Source organism: Corvus kubaryi, unplaced genomic scaffold (assembly GCF_017639235.1).
Source record: "Corvus kubaryi isolate FWS band 111438036 unplaced genomic scaffold, C.kubaryi_AGA036_p1.0 138, whole genome shotgun sequence".
Lineage (NCBI taxonomy): Eukaryota > Metazoa > Chordata > Aves > Passeriformes > Corvidae > Corvus > Corvus kubaryi.
Genome location: NW_024580672.1, coordinates 4,946,532 through 4,963,279, shown reverse-complemented (window position 1 = coordinate 4,963,279; position 16,748 = coordinate 4,946,532). Strand labels below are relative to the sequence as shown.

The window sequence follows — 16,748 nt, the reverse complement described above, 5'->3', positions numbered from 1 at the left end:
TTGGTTTTTTTTTTTGTTTACTGTTTGTCCTTTCAACCAGTCCATTCTTCTCCTGTGTTAACTTTCAGGTTCCCCTTATTATTATAGTGCCACATCCCGGGGCTCCGCACCTCCCACTGCTGCCGCTGCCTATGACCGCCACTAGTTACCATGGAAACCACATGAAACTGCAGGGCGACAGCTTAGGCCTCCACATTGTACCTGTCTGATCACCTCCCTCCATCCCTGGGAAGGGTGAAGAGACCTTCTCCATTCCTCCCCACAGTCCAGTTCCTTCCTCTTCATCATGAAGGCGCCGGACCAAGCGCTCACCACATGAGACTGAGACCCCCTCGTTCCCCCTACCCTCCGCCCCGACCGCTCCCCCCACGCCAGGAACAGCCTGTGGCCAAGTGGCATCCCCTGAGGGAGCCCTCCAACACCTCTGGGTAAAGCTCAGCCATGCAAAGTCCTCTCAGCTTCCAGGACTCCAGGGGGACTGGGAAGCAATGCAGCTGGCAACCACTGCCCTACAGGACCCCTTTCTGGGAGCGGTAAGGGCCAGGGAAACGGGAGAATGCCGCTCATGAAACACTGTTCCCCAAAGATATACTCTTCTGTGGTGGACTCTTGAGTGTGTGTAACCTGTGATGCTCACCCTGTTTCCCAGGACAGAGGGAACAGTCTGGCTAGAGCAGAGATGGCAGCACAGAGACCTGGCCCATCTGGCAATGAAGAAAGGACCAAGTAATGATCTGCACCCCATGAGGGGTTCTCTGTGCACCTCATCCCCACTTTCCAGCATGGATTCCCCCAGAGTTGGCTTCACCTCGTGGGTGGTGACTTTGCAGGCCAGAGTCGGGAGGAACCTCACACATACACCCACAATTTCTGTGACACACAATCAGCTCAGACAGGAGGATGGAGCAACATTTACAAACAAACCAACGAAATGAAGAAATATATAAATAGATATATAAATATAACTGTGTTTTTATGCTTTGTCATGAAGGTCTGTAAAAAGGAACAAAAAAATCCCCAATTTTCTAAAAAACCCAAGCAAACAAAACCAACAAAAAAACCAAAATAATAATTAAAAAACCCTACAAAAATAAAACTCCAAGTCCCATCTCTCCCCACCACCTGAATGGCAGACGAGTTCCTCTGACGTTTGATGCTCCTCTTTCACTCTAGGGTTTTGTTTCCTTTCTGTTTTGCACTACAATGGGATGATGGTATTGGAGAGGATTGGATGCCAGCTCCACCCCGTCGCCTCCTCCTCCTCCCCCTCCTTTCCCAAATCCTGTCTCTGGGGAGCAGTGTGGACAAGTCACATCTGACAAAGTTACCAAATACATCAGTCAACAAAAAAAAGCACTCTGAGGCAACAAATGTTTTCCATGTCACTGGTTGGCAAACAAAGAAAACAAGCCCAGCTGCGCTCTCACTGCGCTGTGTGGTGGAAAGTGTGGGGCTTCATGTGGGCCCATCTGATTGCCCTCTGGACAGCTGAGACTGAGATGGACAAATTCAGGATTGGCTGGGATAATTGCTTGGTTCCCTAGTCCTTAACCTTCAGTCCTTTTACCTTAAACTCTGTACTTGTGACAACTTCAGTTCACCCACATCCCAACTTTTGCAATTTTAGATATGCCCAACACCCTTTCTCCAGATCGCCACTGCCGGTGACAACCGCCTCATTATCTGTGCCCAACACCTAATTTCCTAACCATCATAGCCCTGCTATATGGGCCCCCCTTTGATTCCCCATCCATCTGCTCATACACCTACTAATTTATAGGCCCCCATTCAAATCCATATGCTTGCATCCTACCAGCCAGACTCAAGATACAGCCCCATCTTTTCATCTTCAATCCTGTATTGTGCACCCTAATATTTACCCCTTATCCCAAATGCTCACCTGATGATTCTCTAGGGATTCTCTGCTCATTTTGGTTCCCAAGTCATGGACAAACACTGTTCTGCAAAAGGCTAACTGTCAATAGAAATGCTTATTACTCCTGTATTGTCAGCAAACTCATAAACTGTTCCTTGCACTGACACTTCCTAAAAATTACTCAAAGAAAACATGAAGGCAGCTATAGCCTGTCCCCAGGGCATCAAGTCTGCCAAAGTAGATCCTTGTTGTTTTAGAGAGGTTTCAGATAAAACTCGTGGGCTATTGTCCATGGACAAAAACAGGATTGAGAATAAAACCCCCAAAGGGCATAAAAGTGAACAGTGGAGCAATCTGTACAGCCAACATCATGTATAAAATCCAAAGTTCCAAGCCTCTGAGGAGATGTGGTAGTGGACTCAGTATTCTGTCTCCAAGTTTAACTTGTATGTATGAAACCCACCATCAGTAAACAGCTGTGTTGATCCCAAAGGCCCCTTCCACCTAACTCTTTTAGCCTTTGCATGGCTTTAGCTGATTATAGGTCTGTGTCTTCTTTAATGGGGTGCCCAAATGATAAGGGTATTTGTGGGGACATTTATGTAGAAGATATAGAGCTAAAATCTGTTCCTGTACAGAATAAAATCAAAGAGGTTACTCCTAATCTATTAAAAGTATCATTCTGCACATCTTACCTCTGAGTAACCTGCTGCAAATAGCAGAGTTGTTACACTGTCACCAAGACCAGAATTTGGCCTGTTGTCTCATCTTAATCTACGAGAGAAGAAAATTCTGAGCAATTTCTAAAAATATGCTTTCACCACTCCTTCTGTTCTCCTTCACAGACACCAGATAGATGCTGAAACCTGTTAGAATGGTCTATCTTTTAGTCTCTCAGTACAACCTCTGCTCTACTTGTGCACCACCCAGATTCACTCAACAGGTAGTCAGTGCAGAGGCAATAAATCCCAGGACCAGAAAAGAGAAGCTCCTGAGGAAGCTAAAGAAAAGGAGACTGTCACACCTCACACTTAGCCACGCGCAGCCCAGGGCGCAGCTCAGGAGAAGCCAGCAGCTCAGAAATGCTTATTTTTATAATGGTGTTTCACCAAACTTGAGGACAAGAGCTAGGGTCTGAAAGCAAGATTTAGTTGTCTCACTCATGGCTAGCTTGATTTGACCCTTGGAGGGCCAAATCTATTGTTGGTTTAACTCCACTGGTAAAAAAAGATTTCCACCAAGCATTGGATTGGTCTGGAAAGTTCGTAAGTACAGCATGTAGTTTGACCAGGAAAATTCAAAGGAAAGCAGAATTATGCAAAGGACTGGGCAGTCTAATCCTCTTCCACCACCATCTGTAGACCCTCATGCGAATGTACTGAATTACATTTGCCAAAGAGTTTCTTGTGTTGGTTGTTTTGATTTACAGTCGGTGGATGCATTGTAAAGCAGTATTATAGCCCAAGTCTAGTAGCTGACATGGGGATTTATGTGGTGATATTATGCAGAAGAAAACCATCAATATTCATCTAGATTTCATTAGACTGGACTATGCAGGAAACGCAAAAATTCTACCAATTATTTAATATTATGTTATTTGCAAAAAACAATTGCTGCTTTGTAGGAAGATAATGTGTGTAATGTGAAGGCAATTCCTCTTGTATATAAGTTCATCTCCATCTTCATCATGGTAGTTATTAAAACAGCCTCGTCTCATCCTGTAGATAAGGAACACGCTGTGTGTACTGTGCAAGTCTCGTTGTGCTCACTGAAAACAAAACAATGTGTTCAATAAAGCACAGCACAAATCCAGAACCTGAGGGAACAGCCAAACCTTGGAAGGACCCTTTCCCCAACAGGCCAACAGCTGCTTTGTTATAGGTGGGGGGTTTAAATTATTTTTCTTTTAAAAATGTTACAGGAAAAAAAGAAATTTTTATGCAAAATCCAGTGAAGTCTATAACTCAAACCTCTCCTCCATTCTGCTGTCACTTACCTTTCTCACATATCTTTCTCACACCCTCTTTCCATTCAATTTCTATCCCTCTCTTTTATTATTTCTCATTCCCGATGTATTTTTCTATCCAGGGAGGGAAGAGCATTCCTGATATGAGAGCAGGTATCTGGGACCTCCAACTCCCTAGTTCTCCTTGTGGCTCTAGGAAACCTTTGTCAAGTCCAATTTCCCCACACACCTCAATTCCAACACTCTCTAAAATGGGAAGAACAACAGTTTCTAGTTCACAGGGGGATTGCACAGCTGAATTAATTATCACCAGTTCAGTGCATTGAAATTCTGGATAGAAAATTCTATCAAAATGTTAAACATTATTGTGAATAATAACTAATGTTTCCACTATATTTCTCTCTTTTCCTTTTTCTCACAAATCATTCTTTGTTTCTTTATTCTTCTTCCTTAGCTCTCCCTTCACTTCTTTCTTCTCAGGTCATTCTTAGTTCTGTTGCTATGTTTGCTTTATCTAATGGACCAAGCAGAAATATTGTGAGGCTCGGTCTCCTCTGTCTCTACTTGATCACGGGGGAAGAACCTCGCGAATTCTCAAATGCCGTGCTTGGCTGGAAACAACAAGGACCATGGCATTCAAAACTGGGCAGTACCTTTGAGTCCTGCTCTCTGAAGCTCTCACATCCTTTTGGCCTGGCGGAATGTGGGGAGGACTGCATGAGGTGGATGCATTAAAGCTGACACTTGTGGCCTGCAAATCTGTTGGGGAGAGTTGGTGGCAATGAGCCCTGCTGTGGAAATAGGGAGAAGTTTGCATGCTTTCCAACCCATCAGTAGCAATGAATCAAACTCAGAGTAAGACTTCAGAATTAATGGCAACATGAATATGAGGATGTTAAACAAGGAAAGGAAAACAAAAAGCCCTGCACCTCTTTCTTCTCTTGAGTATAAAATTATATATGCTTATTAACATTTTCCCAAGGGAATTTTTGTTTTGCTGAACTGTTGGAAAAACTCCACCCTTTTGTCCCTAAGGAAAAGCACCCCTCTGGAAAAAGAAATAAGAATCATAGCTGAGCTGCCCCCTTTGGCATTGACAGAGTCAGGGCTTCTGAGGGACCCACAAATACCACAGTGTGCTCCTTGGCTGAGCCCAGGATGGTGGCAGACTTGCAAAGCATGAAGGAGGGACCAAACTGACAATTACAGAACTGATAGCAAGTGTAACTGTAGAGCAGCTCTGCTGATGATCTCCAGGCTAAGCTAGACAGGAGACCCGGGAGGGAAGGGGGCCAGTGCCAGGTGCAGGGTCACATCCATTCTAGGCTTCTGCAGCCCCTCTTGGCTTTTCCTCATCACTTCCGTTCTGTTTGACTCTTTTATTTCCTCTTTTTGTGCACATGAGAAATAAAAGCAAATTTTTTTTTCTATGTCATTTTTGTGGCTTCTGGCTTGTTTCTCTTTCCTTCTCTCTCTCTCTTCCCCCACTCCCCCAACACTTCACTCTCCAAGAGATTCCCCTTGAGGTCTCTGGTATGTTACGTTTGTTGCACCTGGCACCCTTTGGGCACCATGTAAACATTGTGATTGTTAACAACCACCATGCTGCGTGATGAAAGACACTGCACATGCTTGCAACACCCTACAGTACAATCCAGCCTCTGAGCCCCCACCAGCCACCATGCGCTCCAAGGCATTGCCAGCAGGACTCCCTCTTCTGTTGATCTCACTCGATTCCCAATGATCTATAATACATCAGGTACCCCCAGGTAGTTCAGAAAATCAAAATGTTATTGGGTAGCCACAACATCACAAAGATGTGTGGTAAAGCCCAGAGTCTCCTTCCCCTCTATGCTTGTTTCCTCTTAGCCCCAGTTGGGAGACTCTGTCTAGGTCAACTGGGGAGCAAAACCCAATGTAAAGTCATTAATAACCCATTCTCCAAGCTATTCATTGTCCACCCAACAAACAGCTGGGTATTATATTCAGGTATGCTATAAAAATACCAAATGCTGAGGTATTTACTCAATTTCTCCTCAGTTAAGCATTAGTTCTCCAGGAAGTCACATGCAGTTTAGGGTCATAGAGGTGCAATAAAAATGTAGCAAGAAGTCATACTAGACCAAATCAATTTTGCTCCTACAATTTTTAGTCATTATAAAATATTTTCACAACAGCTCATGAAAGCCAGTGGGCTCCATTTTCTGCCAGTGCATGTGTATCTTAACGAAAGCCTGCGCATAAGTGCTGTCATGAAATCAAATAGTTTTGCTCATCAGAGAGTTAAAGCATTTCCTTTTGTTTAATTTTCTATTTTTCCCTTGCAGTATTAATAGCATAGGCTGAAAATCCCCCAACAGGACATTTTCCATAAGTGAAAGTCAATTTGTTGAAATCCAAACAGACTGTAAAAGCAATTCAATTTTCACAACACTGTGGCAAAACTGCCTGGCAACTCTCCTGAAGTTGGAGGGCTCAGGTTCCCAAGGTTTTCCACCTGTGAGACAGACAGGCCTGGGATGTGATGCAGGGATCGGCTTGCACTCAAAATTGGAATAAAACTGGATTCCCAAATTCTGACATTTCTTATGCATCAGAATTTTCTTTCTCTACCAAAGTTTAGGTGATAAGAATCAAACACTAAATTGATAGATGAATCCTAGATGTTAAATTGACTGAAATCAAAGAAAATTAACAATGTACATTCACTGTGAGAAGTGAAAGACAGGCTAAGAATCACCAGATATATGTGTCAGACGAACGCAAAATGGATTTTCAAAATTCATCCTGGTAAAATAATCTTTTACTAGCATGATTATCTCATTTGTATCACAAAATACAGCCCAGAAATCTTCACTCTGACATTTCTGTGTAAGTCTCCATAACTGGCAGTAGAACTACAGCAAAACTTCTGCAACTTTCAAGAAATTATATATCTTGCAAAAATAAATACTTGCATGAATGAGCTATTTCCACCATTCAAACTAGTACTATGTTCCTTTAATAATCCTACAGAATCAATGGGAGTTCTCAGTGTGAAAATGTTATGTGATAAAACTAAAAAGAGCACCAGTCTGTCTCCTAATGAGGAAAACGATATTGTAAGGGTTTATGCAACACTAAGTAAAGAAATCCTCTTTATGATTACTCTGACAAGAAAAATAAAGAAAAGTTTGAACATTCTGAGATGATGACAACCTTCTTTAAAAATAACTACACTCTTTAATGAGTGTAGGCAAGAAAAGATAATACACATCTGAAGGTATTCATTTAGGTAGAAGATGGATTACTGGACACATAATCGGTACTGAAAACTGTAAGGACCTGGGGAGTGGCAAAAATGGAAGAACAGCAAACATAGTATCGATGTTTTAAAGGAAAAAATTCATCCTGAAAACGATAATCTAGTAAATCTATACGATTATGTCTGTAAGCAAAGGAAAATACTTTAAAATATTAAGGGAAGGATCTGCTCACTAAAAAAGCAGCTGTTAATTAAGATATGCCTAGTAAACAGTCTGTGTATAAATTCTTCTCTGCTTTAGAAAAAAGCTGGGAATATCCTCAGGACAGTTAACTTACATAATTCAGGCGCTCTCTGCAGTGAAGTAAAGAAAGTTGGTATTGTCAGCACCTTATACTTAAAAATCATGATCCAAGTACACACAAAAATTACAAGATTAACTAGAAATAATGTAATTTGTATATAACACCATTTTGTATATATGTATACTTATATACATGTATATAAAATAAATACAAAAAGAACTTTTATTTGACTTCTAGTTTCAATGTTCTCAAGACATCTACAGCTACGTTATTAATGGTGCCTCTTCCTCTGTAAGAGTCAGAAATTTACTTCAGTGAAAAGGAAACGTCTCACTGCATCACGGGACGTTGTGGCTTAGTGCTTTTGGACGCAGCTCAAATGTCACAAGACCTGGAAATGGCCCAGTAACTCCTGGCAAGGCTGACAGAGCTGGTCTGATACCAAAGCTTATCAAAGACTTGTGTTTTTTCCTGTTTTCTCCTGTGTGACATTGTGGTGGAAGATGCCATCCAAAGCATACTTGATAATTTCGAGTTCAAAATTCTACCTGCAAATTCATTCTGTAGTAGCAGCTTTGAAAGGACTGTTTTCCACTGGTTCTTATCCCTGTAGCAGGAGAAACCCTCTTGTCAACCTTGGCTGCTTCTTGCAAGCCCCCTGCCATGCCCTTCCTTCAAGATCCCTTTCTGTGCCTTACCAGTTCTGCCCCAGGCATGTTGACCCCTGATATTGCCCACCATGAGGAAAACACGGATTCTCTGTAAACTCCCTTCCTCCTCCTCTGCCTCCTACCCTCCCAGGTATGAACCCCCACGTTTCTTATACAGACTGGGGAGTGCATCCAGCACCCCACATTCCATGCTCAGGCACTGCTGGCTACTCCGCGCTATTCCCTTTCCCCCACACATTCAAAGGACCTTGTCTATCCTTACTGCTTTTGTTGTTCTCCGAAGTCCCCTTTACTACTCTGACAGGAACACCAGGTTTCAGGAAGGAGGCAACATTCATCTTTACTATAGGCATCCTAATTTTCTGCTGCCAGAGCTCGTAAGCAAATGCTGGCCCTCTGAAACTGCAGCCACCTGTGGCTTCTGACCTTTGGGAGAAAAGCTGTAAGGGACTGTTTTGAGGGGTTTTTTTTGGTGTTGGATTTTTTTTTCAAACTGAAAGAGGGTTGATTTAGATTAGATATTAGGAAGTAATTCTTGACTGTGAGGGTGGTGATACATTAGAACAGGTTGCCCAGAAAAGTGGATACCCCATCCCTGGAAGTGTTCAAGGCCAGGTTGGATGGGGCTCTCAGCAACCTGGTCTAGAGGGGGGCATCCTCACCCATGGCAGGGGAGTTGGAACTAAATGACATTTAAGGTTCCTTCCAACCCAAAACATTCTATGATTCTATAATGACTTTTAACCTGAGACTAATTCAAACACATCCTGTTGAACACTTATGAAAGGAATAAAAAAAAACCTACACAGAAAACTCAAATGGACTGAACAGGGTGAAACTTCACACAGGTAGAGAACCTCTTTGTACAGAAGAAAGAAGCTTTTTTTTTTTCCATGTCAGCATGCCTAAGAATCCTGTTTTAACCACAGAGCTGCATTTGGAACTTCCTTAATACATCAGCAGTGGTTAGTTACAGTGCCTAGCTAATCAGGCAGCTTCCACATATATACTTTACAGACTCATATGAAAGTCAAATCATCATTACCAAGCAAATCAATCGAAAGCCCCTTATTTTCATGCTGCTTTTTCTAACATCAAGACCAGTAGTTTTTAGCGTGCACTTTTAAAATCACTAGTTTATTTTTAAGGAAAATGCTTTTAATATAACTGGGAAAGGTGAGCTTATGGACATAGATGCACTGTATAGGCAGCTTGCTTGTTTTTTGTTCTTACTGTTTGCCAACTGAAAAAGATTGAAAATCATTTCTCTAGATATGCTTAAAATCTCAAAATATGACATAAAATCCAGGAACCCAAATTTAAACCAAACAACATCTAGCTAACAGTTAGCTGTCTAACCCGCCAGGAAAGTTTATATATCCCATCCCCTTGTCAAAACTAAGTAGAAATAGGATAATAGCTTGCTAATGCAACCAGCTGAGCCAACCTTTTATCTCAAGCAGACACGGTCCATACTCAGAAAGTTCCAAACAGACTCTGCACAGAATCATTCTCCTTAAAATGTCATGAATTGCCTGTTTGAACTTGAAAAGTCCCAGAGAAAAAAAAAGCAGAAAAAGAATTGAGCCAAGGCTGCAAAGCTGGGTACCCAAAACTTAGTGAGTGCCAGAATACAGGAAGACTGGACAGAACTCAGCAGGCAATGTGCCAGAGGGAACAGGAGAAAAATTAAATCAACATGATATTCTTTTTGCTAACTTGGTAGAGTCCATTAGTAACAGGGTAAGATTAGCACAAGAGATTTGCACCATCGTGAACAGAAACTCCTTGTACACTCCCTACCATCCACCTTTGTCTAGCAACCCATTAATATCAAGCAAGTATAATATGCTAGTAGGTTAAATTTGCTAGTAAACCAGGATATGAACATGTTATAGCTACTTAGTATTCAGTTTGCTCTTTTATAAATGATTTGGTAGAGAATCAGGCCCTCCTCTCCCTCTCTAGCTGACTCTCATCTGATTCTAATTCAATTTCTCTGCCTATTGTTTATTTCACCGCTCCCCTGTGAAGTGTCAAATGCTGATGTTCCGTCAGCCTAGAACTGTCGTTTATATTTGTCATTCAGTCCTTGTTAAAAAATAAAACAGGACTGCGCCTGCCTTGGAGCGCTCTGCCTGGGAATTCCCTGTGGTAAAATTAGTCCATTTAGATGGAAAGTTTTGTGTCACTCCCCTGTCTAAATTGGCAGATCTGGCTCTTTTGCAAAAACCAATAAACTGTGAACCTTGATGCATCTGTCAATCAAACTCATCTTTCGTGAGCAAAGCCAGATGACAACAAAAGCTGGGCAGGCTCCTCCGATTGGTTCTTCTCATTTAGGCATATCAGGAGGCACCTGTCACTCCTCTGGCTCAGCATCACGCTCAGAGGGACTCCATTCCCAGAGAGATGAAGCCTTACTGGGGGCTGGGTTGGGGTTGGGATGGGAATGAGAAAGGGGGAGTTTACCCTTCTCACTTTCAGTACAATCTGCAGCTTGGTTCCTTCCTCATAGCTCTGGTGGGAGGCAAGGAATTGGCATCACCTTTTGTTCTGGAAATGCTTTTTTCACATCTTAAGCAAGCTCTTTGAATTTCTTAAACTGCAGGTTTTCTGGTGGCTAAAAGGATGCAGCAGGAGCAGTAAATGTGACATGCTATATCCCTGGGGCTCTGGGAACTAAGCCACAATACCACAGAGGAGAGACAGGACACATTCCAAACCCCTTTCCAAAGCTGCTGTGCCTATCTGATCACTCACTGAGGAGAAGCATAGAAGGTATTTCTACCTGTCTGCTAGGAAAGAAGGGGATTTCAAACTGTTTGCATGTCAAAGGAAGCATTTCATATAAAGGCATAAAAGAGGGAATAAAATGGCAGCAAAGATCAATAGCTCACACCACAGGACTTGAGAGGAGCTGGCGCTTAGGAGCTGATGATACCCCAGGAACAATCCGCAATGAAAGCAGAACTTCATAGGACATCTCAACTTGTCCAGTTTTCACTGGAAAGTTCTGCACTCTGCTCTGTGCCCAAAAAAGGAGAGCCAATTTTTTTTTGCTTTTGCTTTCCAAAAACTGATTTACAATTGGTTTTGTAGTGTTCTCATTTGCGTACTTGCTTTAGGTTGCCATTGAACCAATCAAGAAACCTTTTCTTCCACAGAGCTGTTGCTTGATGGTGGATTTATGTTGCCTCTTAGGCACCTCATAACAAATCTCATCTCAGGTATCTGTATTTTCTCTTTCTACTTTGTTTTGCTCAGAACAGCTCTGCCATCGTATGTCACTTACACTGTTTGCAGGTACCACTGTAATTATCTTGGCAGTGCAGTAGCCAAACAGTTCTCTCAAAATCAGAATATGATACAGGACTATTTCTCACAGTTGCCTTACAAGTCTCATCAAAGTTTTCTGCTTTTGCTCCAAGAAGGATATGTGATAAAAGACTGAAATCTCAGCCTCCCTAAAACAGTTGTGAGTTCTTTTGGTTCTACCATCCAGTGTCAATTACAGGCTCAAAAATAAAAGACAAAAAGCTTAAAAACAAACTGCAGAAAAGCTCTTTATGACATTAAAGCTCGTGTAAATATTCTTACTTACTGAGTGTTTGAGACTTGCCAAACTGGGCATACAAAGCACAGATTTTCATGTGAGAAGAATCTGGTAAAACACTGACTAGGTGATACTAATTAGCTTTCATATACACATTTACTGGGCTACACATATAAGGTCAAAATATGATCTGTACATCAGTGTTTGAGGTCTTGAAAAGAGTGCTGAAAGACTGCTTTTAGCAGGCAGGTTACAGGGTACTGAGTGAGTACACAAAGTAAGCATAGCCAACGGCTGCAGTCTTGGAAAGAAACGCTACAAACTGAGACTATGAGCTATCAGCTACAGATACTGAGACAATGACTGTGCATTATGTACTGTATGCAGTAAGACATCATTCCTGTCCTGACCAACCTACTTATCATTAGACAAAACTGAAAGGGAAAGTGACTCAGTCAGTGCTGCTCACCTGATCATTGACAGCAAAGGAACAACATATAACTCTAACCAGCTCTGCCAGCACACTGGATCCTCCTGCCCTTTATGCAGGTATGGATAAAAGCAAAGGGAACCATCATCAATTAGCCTAGCTAGGCTTTTTTGCAGTTTGGTTGTTTTTTTTTTTTTTTTTAAAGATTCTTGAGAAAGTAAATGAAAGAAAAGATAATGAATCTTCAACACAGGTTCTCTACCTGCTGCATCATTTTCTGGCAGGGGAATACATTCATGTATACATACAATGTTTAAGCAAATGAATTGGGAAACACTGTGACAAAATAGAAGAGAAACTTTATAATGCTGCATTGTGGAAATAGAGTGCTAACAGAGAGGTCACAGAAGCACACCAGTAGGCCAAAGAATGGCCATAAAGCCGTTAATTAATTTCACTGTTTTGGGAGACACTTGGCCAAGATTCCCAAAAGCAGCTCTCTAAAACGTAGCTCATACTCAAGGATCTAACCAAACACCACAAGTTTCCCAGAATCACCAACAGCCCAGCACTTTCCCCATCATGAGCACCTTTTCTTGTTGCAGAGGCACACAGAAGTGGAATTCCTCCCATGGTTTATTCCCATCCCAAGACTCTGCTTTGAAGGTTCACTGCCCAACAAGTATGAGAAACTGGCCAGTATTCTGAAGTGTACAATCTTTTGTTATTTGGTTTCACCTTTGTCAAAATATTCCAAAGGCTCAGTTTCTGCAGTTGTCACCAGCACTTCTAAAGAGTCCAAATGTGAGCTAGGTATGTAAATATGTACAGCTCAGTTATTTGTACTAGAAGACTTTGAAAAGTGTTCAGACACACAGTTGCACATTATACACCGAGTTTTAGCTTTCTTGAAATTTTTTGTTAAAGATCCCTGAAAATCTACCCATCTTTTTTTTTTTTCTCTATCTATTCAGACCTTAGCTTTAATTAATTTATTTATTTTTAACTTGCTCTTCTTTGAAAATTCTGGGGTTTAGGTTGAATAGGAAAATTCTCACCCTGTTCTTCTGCCACCTAGATTATATATTCACCATTCAACTTCTTTTTAGGTTTTGGTATAAATCAGAACAAACTTAAATTATACCCTGTGCTCCAACTATTTAATTGTTCTCTCCCTTCTGCCTGTATCAGGTGATCACTCTCAGTAGATTTAGATACTACTATGTGCAGCAGAAATTCCCTTGTTGCTTTGTGTTTGCACAGCAGGTAACATAGTAGGCTCCTGGCGCACTACAGAAGTCTCAAAGAACTCCCACAAAATAAACTCTCAACAGCAAAATATTTTTGGGGAAAAGCCCACAAAATACCATTGTTGTGAAACATCCAGGTGATACAGAACTTTTCTTCTCCTTGGCGGCGAATTCTCTGAAATTCCTGACTTCTGGGTCATAGCGCCAGATGTGAAGTTCCCACCAAAGGAGGGGAGATATGTCGCTATCCCGAGTGCCGCAGCTTCTGTGCCGTAGCACAAGGTACTGCGATCTTCCCAAAAGCATCTCCTTAGTGAAGCCGCTTGGCTGGACCAGCACACACTCACACACACGGGCACACACAAATACACGGATGGCTCCAGTAATATGAGTCAGCAGCAAAGAGGCAGGAAGGGTCTCTGTGTAGACTTCCATGGATGAAGGTTTACTGCAAATCCATCGTGAAGGAGTCCAGTGACAAAGATAACAGAGAATGAAGGGTCCAGGTTTAAGTACAGGAGCAGGCAAGCACCAGTGACCAATGATCTGATGGCACTGGGGCGGTATGCAGGCGGGACTAGGGTATGGGAGCCAATGGGGAAGCTCTGGAGGACTGGCGAGGGGCAAGGGCCAATGGGGAGAACCTGGAGTGGAGAACCTTCTAGGGCAAGGACATATAAGGTAACAAAAGGGCGGAGAGGCCAGCGGCCAACCAGGAACGCAGAACTGGGTTACATTAACATAGCAACACAAAGCATTCTGGGGGACACTTCTTTTCTCACTGTAACCTGGGAGATGTCTCTGGTACTAGGGCCTGTCTCACCACAGAACTCTCTTTGTTCTTTGTAGCACAGGCTAATTGGCCACCACAGGGAGAGAGAGTGGAAATAAGACTAAAAATAACTCGGAACAGTGTTTGATTCTGGGAAATTGTCACAGTCTATATCAATATCTCCAGTATTATCAAATGTACTTTTCTAGTTTTGTCTTTAAGTATGGATTGCCTGTTTTGACTTACTATTGTTTATTTATTCGTGTGTACGTCTTCATTTCTATTTTGCTTGGATAATACAACAAAACTAAAAAAAAAAAAAAAAAATCTTTATTTGCTCTGAGACCTGTTTGCATTCCCAAGCTGAGCCTGAGCACAGATATCATCCATTCTCTCAGAAGAGAATGAGACACCAGAACATTTGAGACCCATGGTGAAGAGTATGCAGGGAAAGGAAGATGTTTCTGTGGTCATGTCACAAGGCTGGGCCTCATCATTTTTGTGTTCCTTTCTAAGGTGACTAGAAGGCTTTTTGGAGTCTTTCCTTCTAAGTGAGTCATACATTGGCAAGGGTACTAGGTTTTTTTTGTCATCTCTGAACTACAAAGGTTTTAATTCAGGAAAATCAAAGCTTCGGTGTATCTCTTCCCTTGTACAACCACTCAGAACACAGAAAAGTTGAGCCTGGATTATTTGGTTGCTTACGCATGAACCATGAGTTTTTTGTGCAATATACATGTATCTGTGTATGCTAACAGTGAGTATCAGAGCCCACGTTAAATGGCCAACCAAAAGCCTCAGAAGGCAGCTGGAAGCTTAGACTATGGTTTATGCTCCAGAACAGTTCTTAATTTGCCAAAACAGACACTCAGTTTGAAATACCCCATGCTGCTAACAGAGGAGATACATACTGACAACAATCATACAGATGCAAGAACTTCCTTATGCTCCTTCTCTTCAGATGTAGGTATTGTGATTGCAGGTCATCTCACTTTGTCCCATTAACCCTATTTCAAAGCATAGTAAATCTATAAACCACTGATCAGCTGGTTTGCTTAGCAAAGACAGAAAATATTTTTCCTGACACTCCTTAGGCATCCAAAACTAGTGGGCAGTCTGTCTAATATGGCTTGCTCCTAAACTGATCAACCTTGAAAAAAAAAGGCAGGATTCTAGTTTTGGTTAGCAGGGCCAAAATAATAACATTTTTTTCTACCATCTATTCCCATTATATTATATTTTTCCCCCAAAATGAGCTTTTGTCAACCTCTTATTCAAATGCTGAGCAAGTCATCTAAGATACAACCCAGACTGAAGAAGCCAAAGAGAGAAGAAAATGGTTGTTAGAAGGAGAAGAGGAAACAGTTTAAAACCAAAAGCACCAGCCATACCTCCTCCATGGAGGACTTCATGTCCCTTGAATAAACACAGTGCAAAAGAACTCCTTCATGCTGCTCTCTGGGCTGCCGAAGTAGCAGACTGCTACTCACGGAAGTTTCTGCTGTGAATGCAGGCATGACTCCAGTGTTTGAAAATACATTATATGGATAGCAACCAACTTGTACGTACAATCAATTATGGTTCTCAATTTGAGCAACGAGATTTTACCTTTTTCTGTTTTCTGTACCTTTTCTCAATCCTGCAGGATGTTCATCTACATTGTGGTTAACTCACTCAGGCTCATTGGAGAGTTCCTATCAAGCTCAGTTAATGCTGCAATATTGGTATGACAAGTTACCCGTGCTGTGCTAAAGACAGAGGTTGACTGTACAAATGTCAGTGAGAATCTGTCAGTTCTGCTCCTGACTATCTGCTTGGCCGTGAGGTCAGTCCCCTGAATTTCATTTTACTAACCATAAATGGAGTTGGTTAAAGACAAATTGCTATGCAGACCATTGCCATCTCCTGCTTGAATCACAAGCACACCAGAAGGCACTCAGGGATCTTTATCTTCGAGCAACCACAATAATTCTTTCTTACAAGTCACACATGAATAAAACCCTCTTGTTTCTGATTAGACCATCTACAACCTTCTGTAAACCTCCATTACAGGTTAGTCACTGCATAAACGAGGCACAGCATTGTTATTGCTTCCTCCACCAAATATACAAGAATATTTACGTAGTTCTTCAAGGCTCCAGGCAGAAATTTTAGCCACACCATTCACTCAAAGATCCTTCCAAATTCAAATGCTTTTCATGTCTTCAGGAATTTTCTGTTCAGTTTAACAATTGGGACACTTTCTTACCTTTATCTGTGCTCCTCATGGTCTGTTGCTGTGCTGCTCAGGGCATTCTTTGACCTCTGCATCCCCTGGCGTCAGAAAGACTCTTAATTGGAATTCGTCAAAATGGTTCCTGAACACTCTCCAGAAGATAAGCTACAGGCTTCCTTAGCAGTACCAGACTCTGCAGGTCACAAGAACACGAGAAAAAGATGGCGATTGATTAAATTACAAAGAAGCAAATTAAAAGCTGATTAAAATTTTTCCTCAACAGTTTGTATTTTGACCAACTGAATTTGTAACCACCGGAAGTTACCAAGATTCCACAAAAGACTGGACATTTTATAAACAGAAAATAATTCAGGGTTATGAGCACTCAACAAGCATTCTGCAGATTATGTGAGCTCACAACAAACTGTAGGAGATTCCTGTGTCTGCCCATTGCACAGTTCTA

At 41.8% G+C, this 16,748-nt stretch overlaps 1 protein-coding gene and 1 long non-coding RNA gene across 9 annotated transcripts in view; one reads left to right on the top strand and one right to left on the bottom strand.

Annotated features, from left to right (window-relative positions):
* PAX2 (paired box 2) overlaps window positions 1-7,020 on the top strand; it is a 103,151-nt gene extending 96,131 nt beyond the window's left edge. For 4 of the 8 annotated variants that reach the window (XM_042018776.1, XM_042018775.1, XM_042018774.1 and 1 more), the window contains one exon: window positions 88-7,020. In XM_042018776.1, coding sequence (XP_041874710.1) covers window positions 88-209 — 122 coding nt within the window. In that variant the 3' untranslated portion in view covers window positions 210-7,020. Of the gene's footprint in view, window positions 1-68 lie in introns of all 8 variants that reach the window. The other 4 variants (XM_042018777.1, XM_042018783.1, XM_042018779.1 and 1 more) reach the window with 1 other exon arrangement.
* The window catches only part of LOC121659976, a 94,171-nt gene extending 77,570 nt beyond the window's left edge, over window positions 1-16,601 (bottom strand). Inside the window, exon 1 of the long non-coding RNA XR_006014518.1 lies at window positions 16,319-16,601. This is a non-coding gene — a long non-coding RNA (uncharacterized LOC121659976). The remainder of the gene's footprint in view (window positions 1-16,318) is intronic.
* Between the last annotated feature and the right edge of the window lie 147 nt (window positions 16,602-16,748).